This window comes from Arctopsyche grandis, chromosome 7 (genome assembly GCF_051622035.1).
Source record: "Arctopsyche grandis isolate Sample6627 chromosome 7, ASM5162203v2, whole genome shotgun sequence".
NCBI lineage: Eukaryota > Metazoa > Arthropoda > Insecta > Trichoptera > Hydropsychidae > Arctopsyche > Arctopsyche grandis.
The window spans coordinates 14,238,679-14,257,999 of NC_135361.1; the positions used below are offsets into that span (position 1 = coordinate 14,238,679).

At 33.3% G+C, this 19,321-nt stretch overlaps 1 protein-coding gene across 1 annotated transcript in view; it reads left to right on the plus strand.

The window, feature by feature from the left end:
• LOC143914681 (uncharacterized) overlaps window positions 1-19,321 on the plus strand; it is a 35,475-nt gene that overhangs the window by 14,344 nt on the left and 1,810 nt on the right. The window contains exons 3-12 of the mRNA XM_077434974.1: window positions 16,604-16,733; window positions 17,207-17,350; window positions 17,434-17,602; window positions 17,688-17,802; window positions 17,880-17,996; window positions 18,077-18,429; window positions 18,509-18,626; window positions 18,716-18,836; window positions 18,920-19,099; window positions 19,179-19,269. Coding sequence (XP_077291100.1) covers window positions 16,604-16,733; window positions 17,207-17,350; window positions 17,434-17,602; window positions 17,688-17,802; window positions 17,880-17,996; window positions 18,077-18,429; window positions 18,509-18,626; window positions 18,716-18,836; window positions 18,920-19,099; window positions 19,179-19,269 — 1,538 coding nt within the window. The remainder of the gene's footprint in view (window positions 1-16,603; window positions 16,734-17,206; window positions 17,351-17,433; window positions 17,603-17,687; window positions 17,803-17,879; window positions 17,997-18,076; window positions 18,430-18,508; window positions 18,627-18,715; window positions 18,837-18,919; window positions 19,100-19,178; window positions 19,270-19,321) is intronic.

A 19,321-nucleotide genomic window follows, 5' to 3' on the forward strand; every position in this document is an offset into this window, starting at 1 on the left:
CAAGAGACGTGGAGCATTCTTCAATAACACCAAAGCTCAAATGCTCCAATTCTTCTCATGATCTCTTTTAAGGTCCATGATTCACTTTCGTATAAAAAAATCGACGAAACATAAGATTTTAAGAATTTAGCACGTGTTTGTAACCACTTTCCTGAACTTCACGAGCTGCCCTCGCGCTATTGCAATGCGGATTTTGACATCATCATCACAGTCTGATTTGTCGTTCAACAACCCGCCCAAGTGCTGGAACTTCTAATCTAATTGAAGGTTTCCAAGATGTAGATGTTTGGCATCACTCATAGTTTCACGGTGACAATAATCACTTCTTAGTAGAAAGCATATTTTTATAAGCTTGACATCGCTAAAAGAAAACAGTCCCATACTAAGCATTAAGAACTATTTAAATTCTGTAAAGTTTTGGATATATACATATGTATGTACATATTGTAAGACATTTCGTAGAAGACAAGATCACTTTGTTGACATGTCGCCACGAGCCTTTCAAACTACATATTAACCCAACCTAGAATAATTATACGTATAAATGCCTAGTGGCAAACTGCTCCACAACCTTAAAATACTACATACATAGATAGCATGCGAAGACCTCCAACTAGCGGACGTCCTCAATTGTGAAAACTTAAGTACGTATGAAAAATGCTTAATTACAACGTGCAAACCGTTATTACTCAGAAATCAAAAGTATGATTGCTTTGCGGTTGACATGTTAACTCGCCAGTATACATACACACTGATGTAAAAAAAAAACACAGCAGTCGACTTCTTGAGAAACCCACAATTGTTCCATATTCAAGCGACCCGGTACGAACGAGGCATGCGTATTTATATAAAAGTGTATACGTACATACGTCGATTTATTTTTCTTAACGCATCGCACCTAATACGATATGATGTAACTTTGTGCTCGATGAAACTACTGTGTACTACAACGATGGATATTACCAATTCAGAGGCTCATCTGTGTTGCACAATATCTCATTGTTCCGATTTGCAACACTTTTGCAAATGATGGCGTCGGTTGATCGATCGATAATAATAATATTCACGCATCGATTGTTCTTGCGTGCTTTGTGTTGATTTTTTTTCTTTTGTTATTTTCTATTAGAAAGATTTTTCTATTTATTTCTATATGCTTCTGGCACATGTACGTACATGTGTACATGTATTCTGTAATATGTTTTTTTAAATTGTCGATTAAGTCCATAATAGGCAATGTACTCAATGAGATTTACATCGGTAGTAATATGAATAAAAAAATGGTGTTAGCGTGCTGACACAAAATGTCTGTCTGATCGAGGCTTATGCGAAAAGCTCTTAATTTCTAAAAATGCACACTTAATTTTAAGCGTATCCATGCAAATCCTTTTTTACTATTATATTAACTCAATATTTTTATTTTTATCTTTAATTTATACCAGGAAGGCCTAACGGGTAACCCCGATGCGCCTTCCTGGCCAGAAACATTTTACATTTGATCCAAAGATTATCAGTATTGTTACGTACGCCGCGGATTGAGCGAATTGCACTTAGACCAACGGATATCTGTTATTGGGTTAACTAAGTGCGTGCACTTACTTCCAAGGATTATATCTGGACTCTAAGTGCATTTAGGCTAAACAATGACCGTTATTAGGCTTTTATCAGAATCGGTACGGGGAAACCCAATGTCGTGGAAATACATATCCGAATACGTGACTATACAACAGGTAAACAGATTAGGCGTCCTGAGAGATCTATCCTTTATAAGGCGGTACGTAGGCGATATCATGTCATTCTGGACTGAGCACTGACAGTGCGTGTATCTCCTTGATCATCAATAAATGCTGTGAAACGACTGTTGGCCTTTTACTTGGATCCTCCATCCTACGCAACAGTATTATACAAAGTACAGCATTTTATACAATTCAGCGAAATTCGAGATTGCTGAAGACTCAAGATTTTGCGAGAAAATGGGTAAAGGTGCAAATTTGTTACAAATCCAAGGTCTGACCGGCAGAAACCAGTGGGATTTAAACCCCTGACCACTTTGTTCGAAGCATTATGTGCTAACCACTAGTCTATTCTACTGGATAATACGATTCGTTAAATAGTATATCTAGTCATTTTTGTGTAGATTGACACATAAATTTTACGTTCATAGCTTATTTGTATATATAGTCTAGTCCTTCAAAAGATAGGTATTCAGCATAATAGATTCTTCGGTAGATATGTTTATATCCTAGTTTTTGGATTCTGAGATGGTGAACATTTCCGATAACATGAATATCATCCAAACTAAAGCAACGTGTAGAAAATACTCTCGACTCGTGCCACTTTGGTCAAACGTCATTGGATCCGTCTTTCGGTCTTTGAATTCTCTATATAGGATTTTAGCACATGTCAAGAAAACATGCTAGCACAGTAATGGAGTACTTCTACTCGAATCCTCAGAACAATGAATGTCTCCAGTGTAGTGCTTCGATACCGTTAAGCGGTGCCGTGATTATTTTATATGGGTTACATCCGTCAAAAAAAAGCACGTATTCATTGTTACGATTTACATAACACATTACGTTTAAAGCGTACACACTTCCCGTTAATTTGATAAAAATCCGCTATTTCAGACGAGAACGATCTCAAGATAACACGTACAAGTTGCCCAATTAGCCGCTGACGATCGTTTGGAAATGTCTTATTTTAATTAAGGTGCAATCTAGTGCTTTGACATTTAAATTATACGATGGTACACGTTTAAAATTAACATGATTTCATTTAATTGATTTATCGAACTTGAAAAGTTGGTCAAGATGAAGATGCTGCGTTGCAAGAACGCCTCTGCCCAAATTTGAACGCACTGATGAATTTTATTAAATATAATTATAAATACATATTATAATTACAAGTTAGTAAAGTCCTGAATAAAAGAAATTCACTGTGGCTATAAAAAGCTTGCTTAGTAAGTGTACGACGTCCTTAATCTAGAAGGTAACTGTAGAGTGATCAGGTCAAATCAGATGAAGATGCAGGTCAAGAGAATAATCGTTGACTCCTTCTAATCATAGTGTGAAAATCTATGACTTAAATTTGCTTATTAATCCATTGATTTCAAGGAATAGTTATATGTACAGTTATACATACATAGCTGTGCCACATTCGTGCGTGGACTTTTTGCCGAATAGATATTTGATCGACGGACATTAAGCCAACATACTTTTAGCTGAAAGGGCATTTGGCCGACTGTGTTTAGAAATTACTCAAAACTCACTGAAAACAGATAAATTATTCAGAAAGCATTACGACCCCATTGAAATTTGGTATTTTTGATAAATTTAAACGATTAAAAAATTCATTTGGCTAAATGTCCGGCGGTCTAAAGTCTGTCAGCCTGAAGTCTATCAGCCAAGTGTCCGTTCGGCCAAGCATCCGTCGGTCTAGTGTCCGACGGCCAAGTTTCCATTTGGCCTATAATAATTCGTGAACCGTCACATCTACATAAATCACCATAGCTAGATTCGTCTAATATTTAGAAACAATATATAGGTATCTGGTATATACAAGAAACCTATCCTTAAAGAAACAGACTAGGCTATAGTATGAATGATCACGTGAGTCACCATCAATAAGAGTGATATTTACCATCAATAAGGTTCTAAAAACGACCCACTAAGAAATTCCGACTGATATCGCAGTTCTATGTACATACATATATTCATTGATAAGCTGTAATGATTATCTTAATTGAACTAGCAGCAAAGCTCAGTGGTTAGAGTATAATGCTAACAATTGAAGGGTCACGGGCTCGAGCTCTGTCCGGGTGCTGTTAGCCCTACCTTGGCCATTTCATTTTTGGAATAGTTCCTAGCAGTTTGGCAGCCTACCCTCATTTGTCACTATCATTTGAATTTAATTTCAATTTTTAATTTATAGTGCATACCGTAGTTGCTGGCCAGACCTTAGATATATGTATGTGTTTCGTTCGTTTCCTACAGATTTTATCAATTTATCTGATTTCATTGTTTTAAAGTTTCCTCACCAAATTGTCCACCTACCCTCTCTTTGTCACCTATATGATATTTATGTACAACTTTGGCCATAGGTATCGCCTTTGGGAAACATGTAATGGCAACGGTAAATATAAAAAATATATACATATTTGAATTTTCTTTATATAATCAATTGAACGATACATTTTCTAATGATATGCAATTACATTAACAGGCAAGGATAGGTATTATATGCATTTACCGACCATGTTATATAAATGAAATGTTTAAGGCAACGTATTATATAGTTCATGTCTAAGTATTATGCAATATTTATGAGACGAGTGTAAGGCGAAGGTCTACTCACGTTTGACATTGTCTGTGAAGATCAAAGACACATAATACCATTAGAAATCACGGCAATCTTCAATATTATACGACGATTACGTCAATTGCATGTACGTATGTACATACGTTAATAACATCCTAGTATGATTCTGAAAAAAAAATCCAACTATTAAAAAAAAAATGTACGACCTTTTCTTAAAAGCAAATTTATACGAGATAAAATTAATAGCGTATTAATCGATTAACATATGAAATTTAAATTTTCATACATGAAATTTTAATTAATACAAAAATGGTGTTCCATATTGATGAACGGCTAAATCGTTCAATGCGCACATAATTTTTTCACTTAAAATTATCTAACACTCAACCGTGCACAATTAAGTAAGACCATTTGCGCAACTATTAACAGTGGCGTCACAGATAAGTAGATAATCTCGATTTAAACACACACATATGTACATATTATTATACAATTCATTGCCACTCGGAAGAAGCTGTCGATTAATTACGTTGGCATTCGCAATGATCTTCGAAATCGATCATGATGTTTTGGAGAGCAGCGTTCCCCAAACCTTGTTCCGAGCGTTACCGTTCTTCTCGCCATCGACACACTTTTTAAACGGACAAAGAGCCGTGAGAATCAAAGCGTCAATAAATCTGGTCGGGTTATCTCGACCCGACGGATGGTGTTTACAAACGACCTCTTTGTTCTAGACTCGTTTCACACGATCAAAATTTGAATTCACAGTGTTTCTCTGATGTCACGCGTCGTGGAAATCGAGGGAAAATCTGACCGAGTTGTTGCGGTAGCGTGACACCGCTTTTCAACTATGATCTTCTTCACGCAAGATTTTCATCTTGATCTATCAAATATTTTACCTAGTGGAACTAACCAGCATGATTAATTTATTGATATCTTCAACTCATGGATACTCTTGTTACAATATTAAAGCAAACTCATTAATTGTAAACTTTATGCAATTCTCATTTTACATAAGCATATTATATAAAACGAAAAATATGTTTCTAATGTCAAAAAAATACTCACATAAGTTACATAATTAAATGTAGAATAATCCCTTCCGGCTATACATTTGATGTCTTCGGTCCAGTGACCCTCATTTTTTCTTCTAGTTCATGGTCGCCATTCAAGCATCTTCTTTTTCATTGGCAGACATTTCCTGTCTTAAAGTGTATATTTAATATGCCGTTTAAGCAATACAATTTAATTTACTTAACGCAGCATTTTCTTCTTGTCGTTTCTTTTATATCTGAAAATGTTGATCGATTTTCAATCTGCTTCATCGTCTTCCGTACAGATGTTCATACGTCATCTTGTCATTGATACCTAATCATGAAATTTTGTAAAATATAATTAGATGCATTTTTTCGGGAGACATTCTCAGACTTCAAAAAGATATTTACTTCAAAATAATCAGAGAATCCTTCTTTTCAGATAGAGTGGTTAAAATTTGGAATAGTCAATTCAATTAATTACAATGTTCGACACGAAAAATGGTTCAGAGACGAGATATAACTTTTCCTATAGATCTATGCCCAGTAAACACGAATCTGGTAATAAAAAAATGTTTATTGGTTCGAGATTCAGAGATATATTTGTTTTTTAAATCACGCGATTTTTCTATATCTTGGTGTTGTTCAATCGATGTCTCAAAATCTGTCAATTTTCTGTTCAAAATGAATATTGGAATCTATAGTCGGGTATTTTATCTTTCATTTGTGGTAGGTTTCAGCTTTCAAATCTCTCTAAGTAGTCGTCCAGTTCAAATCAAAAATCACAAGTACGTATTTTCATTTGGGATTTTTTCGTACTCGTACTAGTACGGTTTTGGAACCCTTGGATCCATCGGCTATGCCGCCTTTCCCAAGTATTATTAAATAAATAAATAAAAAATTAAATCCTAAGGATATCTTAAAAGAACTATGATGGCAAATACCGCAATTATCCAAACAAAAAGTTTTCATCATCATCAAGTCCTCTTACATATATGTATATGTACATATTAAAATATAATTCCACTATGTTCTAACGCTTAAGCCAAATTATTTAAAGCTATCGTTTGCTACCTTTAGACAATGTTTCCACTGTAGTATCAACTTTTCCCAGTTTAATATATCTCGGCTAGTAATGTGGATGAATTTATATAAAGATATTAATCAGTGGATAGCGTATAATGCTAAAAACTGAGGGGTCATAGGCTCGAGCCTATGACCCCAGTGTGGCTGTCCAGACTTTTGATCGTTTCCTATGTCAATTTATCCGATTTCATTGTTGAAACAGTTCCTAACGAATTGGCCACCTATCCCCATTTATCATCATTATTTGAATTTAATTTCAAATTTATTATTAACAATACAATTATAAATTTAAATATATTGCTTTTATATACATATGTATAGGTGAAGAAATTTAAAAATAATTTGACTAAAATGTGATATAAAATCTTGTATTCCAAATATTGTGAGCAGACTCTCGTTCTAACACTCGATGACCACAATCGAATAGTAATCTGAGCACATTCAAAACTTAAAAGACGTTTAATGAAATTTATTGGCTTTTTTTATCTGAAACAATCCAAAACTTCGAAAGAAAACATTCTTTAAACTTATTGACCATACACGCTTGAGGATAGATAAAATGAGGGAACTCAGCTTAAATGAATAGTTATCTCTAAATTCACATGCTAAAATTTGATAGTTTTTTGACATATGTATGTATGTACATATGTACATGGTTTTAGCATTGCTAAAAGCAAACATTGCTGTTGACACACAAACGCGGGTTTTGCAAAACCAAAGATGTTGAAGAGGATGCACTATGGAAGTTTTTATAAAATATAAAAAATACATCATAATTTCAACAAGTAAGATTTTTTGTTAATTATTATTTGATTTTTTTTATAAATATTTTTTTAGTAAGGAAAAAAGCGGGGGGGGGGAGGGTTGTAAAAATTAAATACCGACTTGGTTCTTTTTTTATTTAGGACTACACCACTGGGATATTTGGACAAAATTGACCGTTGGGCGATCCTGTAATGACACCATGGTGGAAATAAATTTAAATAAATATGTACACAGACTAAGGCAAATACATTTTTCGGATTTTTTACTCAGTAATTTTAGCACGATTTTGTAAAAACTCTATTTGACGCCGCTTTTCCTTCTAAAAATCAAGGACGAATACATATCAAATTTAAAAAACCAAGAATTTTTTACATACGTACATACATATGTATATGTTTATCAATAAAAATTTTACTTGTACATAATATAGATGGAATCAGCAATGCGACTGAAAAGGCTACCACCAAAATAAACAAAAATAAAATTGACCGTCGAATTCGCCACACATTTCCGGTCAGCCATTACGATTATATTAATCGACCGAAGTGCAATCAGTGATGCTTGAAGTACGATTGTAATTGCGACGAAGTTTTTTCAGCAACTCGTTTTTGGTATACAAATCGATGAATTGACAACAACGAAAAGCGTCATACGCTAATGGCGAAAGTTAATGATCCATTCCTTCCTAGTACACACTCGTACATACATACATACATACATACATTGCATGCAATGGGTAATATTTTTTCGAGATGATCATTATCCACATGTACGTACCTATGCTTTTGTTTTCGATTGCACATTTCCCATTTCAATACACCGGTATTATACTAGTACCATCGACATTGTTGTTCTCGATCGCTAATTTAATATTAATCACCCGAAGTAAAAACGCACCAGAGCTAATTGCGCAACAAGGGCGATTTCTATTTTTTTTTGCCTATTTCAGTTCAATTTACGTAATAATTTATTTAATATTGGAGATGCGTATGTGTGTATTGTATTTTGAATTTTGTAATCAAGGCTCGTACGAATGAAAGCACACCGTATTGTGCGGCATGGATAATTACATATTTTACGGCGATAAATTGGATTTTCTGAAACGTGACTGCACTTGGATGCACGTACATACATATCTAATTAATTTCAAAGATATGTTGATACGTATGATTTAAAATCTATTAAATATCATCAAATAGATGTCGTACGATAAGTCCATCTTGAACCTCTTGATAATCAGTAAAATTATCTTCGTACTTTTGCTGAAAAGCTAGACTTGCATAATAATTTGTCTGATGTTTTTCATATTGAAATCCGACCCTGTGATCTTGTAATGTCACAATTCAAATTAGTCATAGTTGTATTGACAGGCAAAAACGTCTGATGTCGTTGAACTTCTGCAAGAGTCAATGTCATAGTTCAATACTAACATTTTATTATGAATCTTATCGGAGTTGTCAACCAGTAATTGATCTTTAACATGCATAAATGTATATAAATATATTATCTCATCGATTGCATGACTATGATTAATTTATGTAGTGAAAAATTCACACTATAATGTCACGTAGTGAAAAATCCAGGGTTCAAAACGGACGGGACCGCATGGGAACGCCGCTCCCTTTCACGAAATCCAGATATGTAGCGCTCCCTCTCGTGAAATATCCAATATTTCTGTACCCTTTTGTAAATTTAAAAATTGTCCAGTCTTGCATTTCTCTCTGATGAGAAAACTTGAATTTAGCGAACGTATCAAGTAAATCAGTAATGATTTACTTGATGCGTGATACGAAGATGTCAATCTATTATGAATACATGTGTATAATATTGTATATACATACGTACATATGAAGACTTTTGAAGATACTCTTCTTCGAACAGTGGCCCATTGAGCTCATATTCTTCCCTGGCTTTCTCAAGCATTCGAAATTTTTTTTCATTTTAATTGAACATATTGAATAATGATAATATTTTATTTCTGATTAAAAATACTTGTATCCAAAATATATGTTACTAGACATTTTGTAATAGAAAATGTTTCGTAACATATAATTTATATGTATTATAATTGGTACAATAAAAACGTCAGGCACTTTTCAGAAATTCGAATTTCAAACGCGTCTTACACGATATGTTTGCACCATCGTAATGGCGGAGGATCCATTTACTTATATTGATGACCAAAATGAGCAATATGGCAAAGTATGAAAACGATCGGATAAGAGCCAAAATTTTTCCTGAATTGTAATCGTAAGTTAAACGTAAACTAAGTATGTAAAAAAAAATTAAAATCATGTTTTGAAAATTATCGAGCGGTCCTATTCGTGAAAATTTCCATTTCGAGCCCTGGAAAAATCTATTGGAAAGGAATTTTCCTTCTACTCAGTAATCTAACCAATACAATTTGGAGGAGATGATGAGATAATAAAGAAATCAGAGATTATGAGATAATGAAGAAAGTTAACCAATTGTGACAGCTTTGCATGACATCGTATTAAAAGTTGAGGCAAAAAAAAATGCAGGAAACCACAAGGAGTCATTCCAGTAACCAAAAACAATAAATAAACTTCTCTAATTTCAGGCTTAAGCTAGCAAAAATTTCAATACTGATGTGCATATTTTAATTTTTTGATGTTACATCGTCTCAGTCAAGCGGAGAAGTTGGAGATCTTAAAATGTTGGTAGAATTTGAATCAATGATGGTTTTTATTATTCCATCGCATAAATGAGCTACATATGTAGATATTTATTCTGGGATATCTCACTAGAATGTATTTTACGATAGAAAAAAGATCTTCCGCAATAGCCTTTTAACAAGCTTCTGCGACTTCTCAAGAAGCAATGTCAATAGTTCAACTTTGAAATTTTATACACAAGCAGTATCCGTTTTTTTATCCTTTCACAAATCGATAGTCGAACAGGGTTGACGTTGATGGCTAGCTCCATCGCCGAAAATCGGCAAAATATTGGTCACGGGTCGTATGGTCACAGTTTCATTACCCACTGACACACTGAGAGGAGTCATGGTCAGCAGCCGGGCACCTGTCCATCTGCCTAGTCGTCCAGTTGTCCATCAAGTGGACAGCGATGATTACCGTTGACCGATTGTGACCATAATTACGTGCTCCAAAAACAACCTGAGTCGATACTCGATCAAATTGCCCAGATGCCAATTATCTATTATTATTAACGCGGTAAATACCGGCAACCTGTTTTAATTGTGTTATATGTTAATCTTTACCACTAAATTTACATCACATTACAGCCTAAATATCTATGAAAATTAAGGTGTGCATTTACTGGAGATGGTAACAATAGAGCCTTGAGATTTTGCTTTGTTATATATTTTTTTTTATTATATAACTATCGTAGCTAGCATCATAGCTCGATGGTTGCGTTAATACAAACCACCGAAAAGTCCACGGATTCAAGTCCTGTGATGACCTTGATTGAAAATAATTTATTCGGAAGTATTTCTGTATATGCGTGACACCAAATCGATCATTTACTATCAGAGTTTGCCATTTTATCTAATATAATTGTTGAAACGATTCCTCACCAAATTGGCAAAACCATCCTATCCATTTCACCACTATGTGAACTATTTGAATGATTTCAAATGTATAATCTATAAGTGAAATACCATAGGTATCACTCGGGGGCGAATGTAGGAAAATATATAGATATAAATATAATCATTAATCATCCCGGAACAATTAAAAATACAGCCGTGAATTTTCAATGCAGAAAATCTCACGTTATGTAAAATTTATATTGCGTTTAATTGTTAATTATTGATTATATCATAAGAGTGTCAAAAAAATTATATCAAATAAATAACGGAAGTATGTATGCTCACTTCCCGATGAATAAATGTATGAGCGTAAAATGAAGAATATATGAATTTTAATTTTAAATAATGAACACTTGAACAGTAATATTTTTTTGAAACGTTTTGAAGTGTTTGAACGGGATTCTGTAAAGTTTTTAGCGAAAGAAGTCGTCATTTGCGTGATACGGTTAATTGAATTTTCATTGAATCATAAAAAGTTTGCATTTCATGATCATAATTATGATTGGAAATAGCAGACAATGCAAAAAATGTTCTTATCTCTGAAAGGTCAACCGGATACAAAATAATATAAATTATTAAATACTTTGGTCTGTATTTGTCGTGTAATCGTTTTAAAAACACAACTCTATTTCACGCAACAAAATGCGTCTTTTTTTAAACGATTCATAATGACAAGAAAAAGTTCATGTGATGCGATTATTTAGAGCAAAAAATGAACATTACTGATATTCATGACCAGTTAAAAATTCGTCACGACAAATTTAAATTACGCAGGTATAACTGTAACGCCATTACAAGTATTTTACTACATGACTATTGCAAAGAAAAAAATGTATTTAATCACAAAAAAATATATAATTCATCTCAACGAGGTCGCTTTGAACAAGCTTCCGGTGTTATTAAGAATTGGTATTATTAAATTGTCACGACTTAATAATGATAGAATTAAATGATCTTTTTGCGGCAATTTAACCTTTTGAATGACCCTGATTTACATTTAAATTGGTTTATCTTAAAAATCAATTAAGAATAGTATATGAACTATGTATGTACAATAAAAGTCAGTAAAAAATCAAGTCGTGCATACATATGTATATTATTCTAACGGAATTGATTTCAAGACCTCATTTCAAATATTGATTCGATTCACACCCGAATGTACCTATGTATGTACCTATAGAATCAGAAGAAAGAAAATTTGATTGCCGTAATGCGGGGCGTTTTATACGGAGAATAAAAGCATTCAACCTTTTTACGTACATTTTTTTAATATCTGGGTTAATTGGACCAACGTGTTGCATGAGAAATATTTATTTTAGGATTTCAACGGTAAATAATAGCATTTAAACGAAGCGATTACATTACCTATATATTAGATTTTTCACAAGCCCTTGAAACGTATTGAGCATGAGCCACTTTAAATTTAATAATGGCGCCTATACAACTGTCAAAATAAATGTATGAGATATTTTGACACATCGGGTCACATTTAATGGGATCGAATATAATGGAAGATGACGAGCTGAATTTTAAACTCAAATTAAATTTATGGAACATTTTATATGTAGTAATGGCGTTTTCACTTATTGTATAATACGTACATGATAATGGGAGACGAGACTTGGATGGCCATCCATTGCATTCCGACTTTCTCAAATAAGCTGTCAAGGTCGTTAAATTAACAGCATCGGTCTATAAATTAAATCATTTATTTGTAGGTATCGTTTAAATTGTATTAAAAAAAATGTGCTGAAGAGTAGCTGAAAGAAAAATTTGACAACAAATCAACAACATTTGAATGTTATTTTGGTATAATTTAACAACTAAATTATAGCTTTTGTTTAAAGAAAAAATTTGAACTGAATAAAAAATAAAAATAATTGAATGAAGCTAATTAAAAAAAAAAAATACATTATTTATTACATTTCTTATTTGGAATTTTAAATATATTAAAGTAGGGCATCTTTGAAATTATCTTGCTTGTCTGATCAAATAATTTTAACGTTAAAAAATACTTAGTATGTACATAGTTTCAGTTATGGTTCAAGTGCGCCTTTCTTAACTTGGTCTTGATTTGGATTTCCTCAAATTATAGCATTTCACTGATTTTACTGGCTTAATTCACATTATTAGAGTTGCCACAATAAATAATGATCATAACAAATGTCACTTTAATTTATAATAAATAAATTTCTAAACACATAGCGCGTCGCCGCAATAAACTGTAAAATATCAGTGTTGCCAAACTTTTAAAATATTTTATGTTTTTAAATTTAAACGATTCTTAGTTCACCTCTCGAATTCTATAAAATATTTTTTTATAACAATACACCGCATATAAGCAAATGTTTACATATATTTTATGATCATCTTCTATAGTCATTCAGTATTCACTGCTGTATGAAGGCTTCTCCAACACACTTCCATTCGTCTCCATTGTTTTGTGCAACTCTCATCCATCTCACCATATATGTACATATGTACATTTCCTAATTTCGTCTACCTATTTTCCTTGCGGTCTTCCTTTCATCCTTTTACATTCTCTCGAGTACTATCTAGCACTTTTTTATCCACCTTTCGTAAATTTTTCTAGCTACGTGACCTGCCAATTGTTATTTCAATCTCTTCATTCTCATTACTATGAATATTCACTACTTTTGTCATACTTTTCACCCATGTATTCCGTATACTTTTTTGACTGCGTTTGGCGTTCATGTCCAAGTTTCATATCCATACAATTTTCGTGTAAATAACTTAAAAATTTAAACAATTTTTCAAACAGTTACACTATTTACATCATCCTTTGGTTTATATACCACATTGTGTATTGTTACAGAGTTTTCATTGAATTCTAGCGAAGCCAACGTATCAGAAGAGTACCTAATTGGGTTCAGGAGTGTGTGTTACTTCTATACATATGTACTACATACCCAAGAGAAACATTTCAACTGTCAAAATTAGAAAATTCGTCAATTCTTTCAGTGGAAAGTTCTAGCATTATTCACTTCTCTTCATGTTTAAATGACATTATGAACATGCAAGCTATTGGAAGTTTTCATTTAGGTATTGACTTTCTCCAATGGTTACCCATAAGGAATCATTTTATTACGATTCACAATACTGTTTTTGTTGAGTGTCGATTTCGTAATCTACAATACCATTTTCGATCAAATTTCAACAGCGCGTAAGAACCGAGCGTTACTTTCATTGATATAATTAATCTTTAATGATCGTAATTCAGCAATAAAACAAATATAAACCGTATGATAAGAGTGCTTTCTCTCTTAACATTGAATTCCGTAAATGCACGTACGTTCTAATTCTATTGCGATAGGGAAATGCTCTGCAAAATGTTTTGCTTTAATCGACAGATGAAAATATATTCGTATGCAATAGCCCGCATTGACAATGAATAGTGCTTGTGTTTAATTGGCAACCGGTTGCTTGCATCATTATTATTTTTTTGCTAATGTTCGACAGTAAAAATACAAAAGTATGCTTTCGAATCGACAGCAGTCCTTTCTCCTCAGTGAAAGGAAATTAAATATTAGAGCAGGTACGTCAGGATCGCGTTACAATAGTTGGATACACCTGTCTGCTACTATTCGCGTGATAGGATAAACAGATTTTTATATGGTGAAAGCGACTGGCATACGAACACTTTAAATTGTGCGGTCGTGTTCCGGTTGTCATAATAATAAAATAAATAATTGCAATAATTACTGTTAATGTGTGTGTGTGTGTGTGTGTGTGTGTGAAAGAGCCGGAAATTTTAAGTATTTGACCACATCTGAAAAATCTCGACAGAAATTACATACATGCATATTACGTTTTGTATCAATTATATGTGTGACTGTTTACGGTATTGTTTTAATAGTTTTTTGGCAATTCTATTTTGGCGATTTTAGTTAATGGTGTACTTTCACGAGTAAACAAACGATAGAGATGCCGTCACACGAAAGTAAAATTCTTTAATGTAATTTATTTAAATTTTAGCGTTGCTATGAAAACAAATTAGTACGACACTGTGAACACTTTCGTTATTTTTGTTTATATGCCATTTAACACTGGAGGCATGTATTTTCACATTCAACAAAAAATTATAATCGTCACAAGACAAAAATGCATATATAATAGATTATACACATTTAAAATTACATACCAAACAAGAATTATAGGCGCATTTTACATATTTATATGTATTTATAAATGTAAATCTGATTGTTGTTGACAAATATATTTTTTAGCGATTCACAGATATTTGGATCAATGAACTATCAATCTTACGATTATTAGGCACATTGCGATCTTTTGCCATGAAAATCGCGAATACGGAATATTTAACACTCGAGTTCTCGTTCGTATGATAGTTATCCTTAGTATGATGGACTTTTCGGCTGCCAGATGTTCCGTTGTAGATATTTTAGTGACTTTTGGGCGAGCGTTTTGTGAGCAGTAATCACCGAACCGTGAAGACGATGTAATAGGGGTTTAGTCAGAGAGATGTAATAAGAATAGAGGCGCCCTTACGAATAAATAATTGTTGTCAATTTTACGCGGTACGTCTCTACAAATCGCACGGAATACAATCGGATCAATTTGCTTATAAAAATGTATCCCATGTTGTTTATTGTGTGTTTTTGAATGTACTGTGCAATTTTTACCGATGCTTGCTCATCTTGCGAGTAATATAAACAAACAGAGACGTTTTTATCGGACATACGTCGAGCACCAAGAGTCAAATACGACTGATGCTAAAATTATTTAGATCTGTCCGTGGACAGAATGTCACTTGACAATAAAAGAACACCTAAAGCCACTTCTATTAATATTACATTTCTCTGGGTTTAGTTTAGTTTTTTGCATCAACATTATTTTGTTACCTTAGAAAATTTATTTAAGAAGGCGATGTATTGATATGAAATAAATTGTCATTTATTTTGCAAATAGACGACCAATATTCCTTGATGACTATTTGGATATACAGAAAGATTAGTCATTAGAGTGCTCTATTAGTTGCAATTGTTGGCCATATGGATTCTGAATTTGGAAAATAGCTATACTGTTCCATAATGATGATTTCATTCACTAGCATTTGATGGCAGTATGTGTATGTTTGTATAAATATGTGATTTTACTTGCAATTTTAATAAAAATCAATGCTAATTATTGAAGTGTCTTTTCTATTTATAATCAGTGGCGTAACTAGAATAATTGGGCCTGCATGCAAATGTAAGAAAAAGGCCCCGTTTAGTATTTTTGTTATTAAAATTAAATTGGTAATTATGTAACTCACATAATTTAAATATTCTTTTTCCCCGCCTTCAAAGTCGCAAATTATGCAATTACGTTTTTCAAAGACATTTTATATTAACATCCTTTTTATAGATAATTGTAGACAATTGTTATTACTGTACCGTAACGGAAAACTATTGAATGTCGTGAGAAGGAGTACAACTGGGTGAAAATTTGATACGCAAAGTGTTACGAATCAAATTTGGAATACAAAATTTTAAATAATGCTTCGTATTAGTCATATGAATGATTTTTATTTGAAAAATGTCTAGTAAAACCTTTTGGACCCCTAAATCTAAAAGCCCCTTTTGGACCCCTAAATCTAAATCTAAAAGCATGTACCGCATGCCCGTGCCGCATCTGTTTATAATCAACAATATACATTTTCCAATGTTGTCTGTATTTTGGACGGATTCAATGTATGTTTTTGAAGTCTAAAATTCTCAAGCTCATTTTCTGTGTCATATGATACATATCTTATATCATTTTTACTTTATTTATGATGAATTCTAAAAAAACATTTGTATATTTTCAGACATATCGTCAGGATGGGCTCATCGTCTTCAGGATGTGGACGAGTCCGCAGACGAAATTCACGATGCCGAGATACTTCGGGCGGTCGTCACTTCCATGGATCAGTGGAATAAAAAGCACAACCGCACCAGGTCACTTTGATACACTCTCACAGTACAATATTAAATACAATTATCGTAGCTATTGATTTGGCGGTTTGGTTTGACTACCATACATGATAGAAAGTGATTAAAAAAAAGCAAATCAAATGGGAGAGATAGAATCAGACTTTCATATTTTTACATTGGCATAACATTAGAGTTGTCTGCCTTGTTAAAATTAATTTAATTCTGAAACATTTAAATTATCCTCAGCGTATTCCTGATAAACACTGGTTTTCAAACATGACATTGTGTTCATACATGAATGTCGTACGACTTTTTAGAACAATACTCGCTATGAATTTTAAACAAAATACCACACCGGTACTGTCTTACGAAACACAACGCTTTTAATATATGGTCACAATGTAAACTTTCTTACACTTGAATAATAAGAGAGAAAGTTATTGTTGTCATCAATAATAATTCTTTTTAAAATGTATAATGTACTTTTTAAATTTTAGAATCAAACGATCACAGCCAAATAGCGTGTGCTATGAAGAACTCGGATGCTTCGAGGACTCCGGTCCCTTCGGCTACCTTGAAATGCTACCAAGTCCGCCGCAAGAGATAAACACTCGTTTCTTGTTATATTCAACTAAGAGTAGGTAAGAAAGTATATCTGTTTGCATATAAACGTATATATAGTTGATTTAAAATAAATCCACTGACACATTACATTGTTATTCAGAGGTGATATACCATTATTGGATGTGCCGTTCAGTAACATGTCAATGACATGGCAGTGGGCCGATCGTGCTTTTAACTCTTCAAGCCCTACGAAAGTGATCGTTCATGGATTTGGATCGAACTGCGATCATGTTTGGGTGTACGAAATGAGATCTGCTCTAATGGCCGTCGTAAGTCATATCGAAAGCACTATTGTAAATTGAAGTGTTTAAAGAGGAATACTATTTGATTATTGTGTTGGTAATTTGTTTATAGGAAGAGTGTAATGTGATTTGTGTAGATTGGGAGGCTGGAGCAGTTATACCAAATTATGTAAGAGCAGCCGCTAATACAAGACTCGTTGGAAAGCAGTTAGCAATGTTACTAGAAGGTAAATGCTAAGTTTCAATCCTCAATGTGTTTCTAATTAAACTAAAAATATTTAACTCTATTAATCTGATGCTATAGGTTTGGCGACACACATCAATTTGAAGTTTGATAACGTACATTTCATCGGATTTAGTCTCGGAGCACACGTCGCTGGATTTGCCGGATCACAATTGAAAAACATTTCAAGAATTACAGGTATAGTATTTATATAATTTTTATACAATACACAGGGTTTTATGCAATTGATAATTATATAATTTTTACAAATTTTTTAGGCTTGGATCCTGCAGGTCCTCTTTTTGAAGCTCAGGATCCTCGAGCTAGACTAGACAGTACTGATGCGAAATTCGTTGATGTCATCCACTCGAATGGAGAAAACTTGATACTTGGTGGACTCGGGTCTTGGCAACCCATGGGTCATGTAGACTTTTATCCGAATGGAGGAAGAATGCAAACAGGTTGTTCGAATCTGTTTGTAGGTGCGGTGACTGATATAATTTGGTCTTCGGCGGTAGAAGGCAGATCCTTATGCAATCATAGAAGGGCGTATAAATTCTTCACCGATTCTGTATCTCCCAAGTGTCACTTTCCATCATTCCCATGTGACTCATATGATAATTTCTTAGCTGTGAGTTTGATAAATTTTTAAGCAATTATTGACAAACGAATTTGAAACTTCATTATAAATGCTGTTCGAATAATTCTAGGGCAATTGTTTTGGCTGTAACGGTGAAAGAAGATGTGGGAATATGGGCTATTATGCAGATAGATCTACTGGAAGAGGTCAATTGTATCTATTGACGAGGGATGAAGAACCTTTCTGCGGTATTTTCACATTAAAATATAAATATTTATTTTTGTTTATACACATGTGTATGCTTAGAGCAATTTATGAATTTAAAATATTATTTCAGCCCATCAATACCACGTAAAAGTAGAAAGTTCCCGCAGTAATCAGTCAGTTGTTAGTTATGGAAGGATTTTGTTGGCACTCGTAGGTGATTCTGGTTTGAATGAAACTTTCCCAATGACTAGGTATTTTACATAATTTATGTAAATAAAGTAAAACAACAGGAAAGTTTATTTTTTTCATTTAATGTCAATACTTTTGTTTACAGAAAAGACGATTCTGAGCTTATACTAGGCAGTACAATATCACGGATGTTAGTACCTCATCCAGCTTTAGGAATTCCTGTTAAAGTACAACTTCAATATCAGGCATATTCTGGGTGGATCAGTTCCGGTTTAAACCGTTGGACTATAGACAAAGTTGTTTTGAGCGACAGTTTTGGCAAAACGTAAACAAAAACCAGTTAAACCAGTTATGATATAATTTTATTATAACCGAAAATTAAACAAAATGTTTAAATATTCCAGCTCATCAATATGTAAAAAAGGATTAATTTTAAATTCTGGCACACCAGTTATCTTGCCATTATATCCAGGAGATTGCAATCATCCGTCAGAGGTACTAATCAACATTAAAGATGGCAATATACTATAACATAAGCCAATGAATA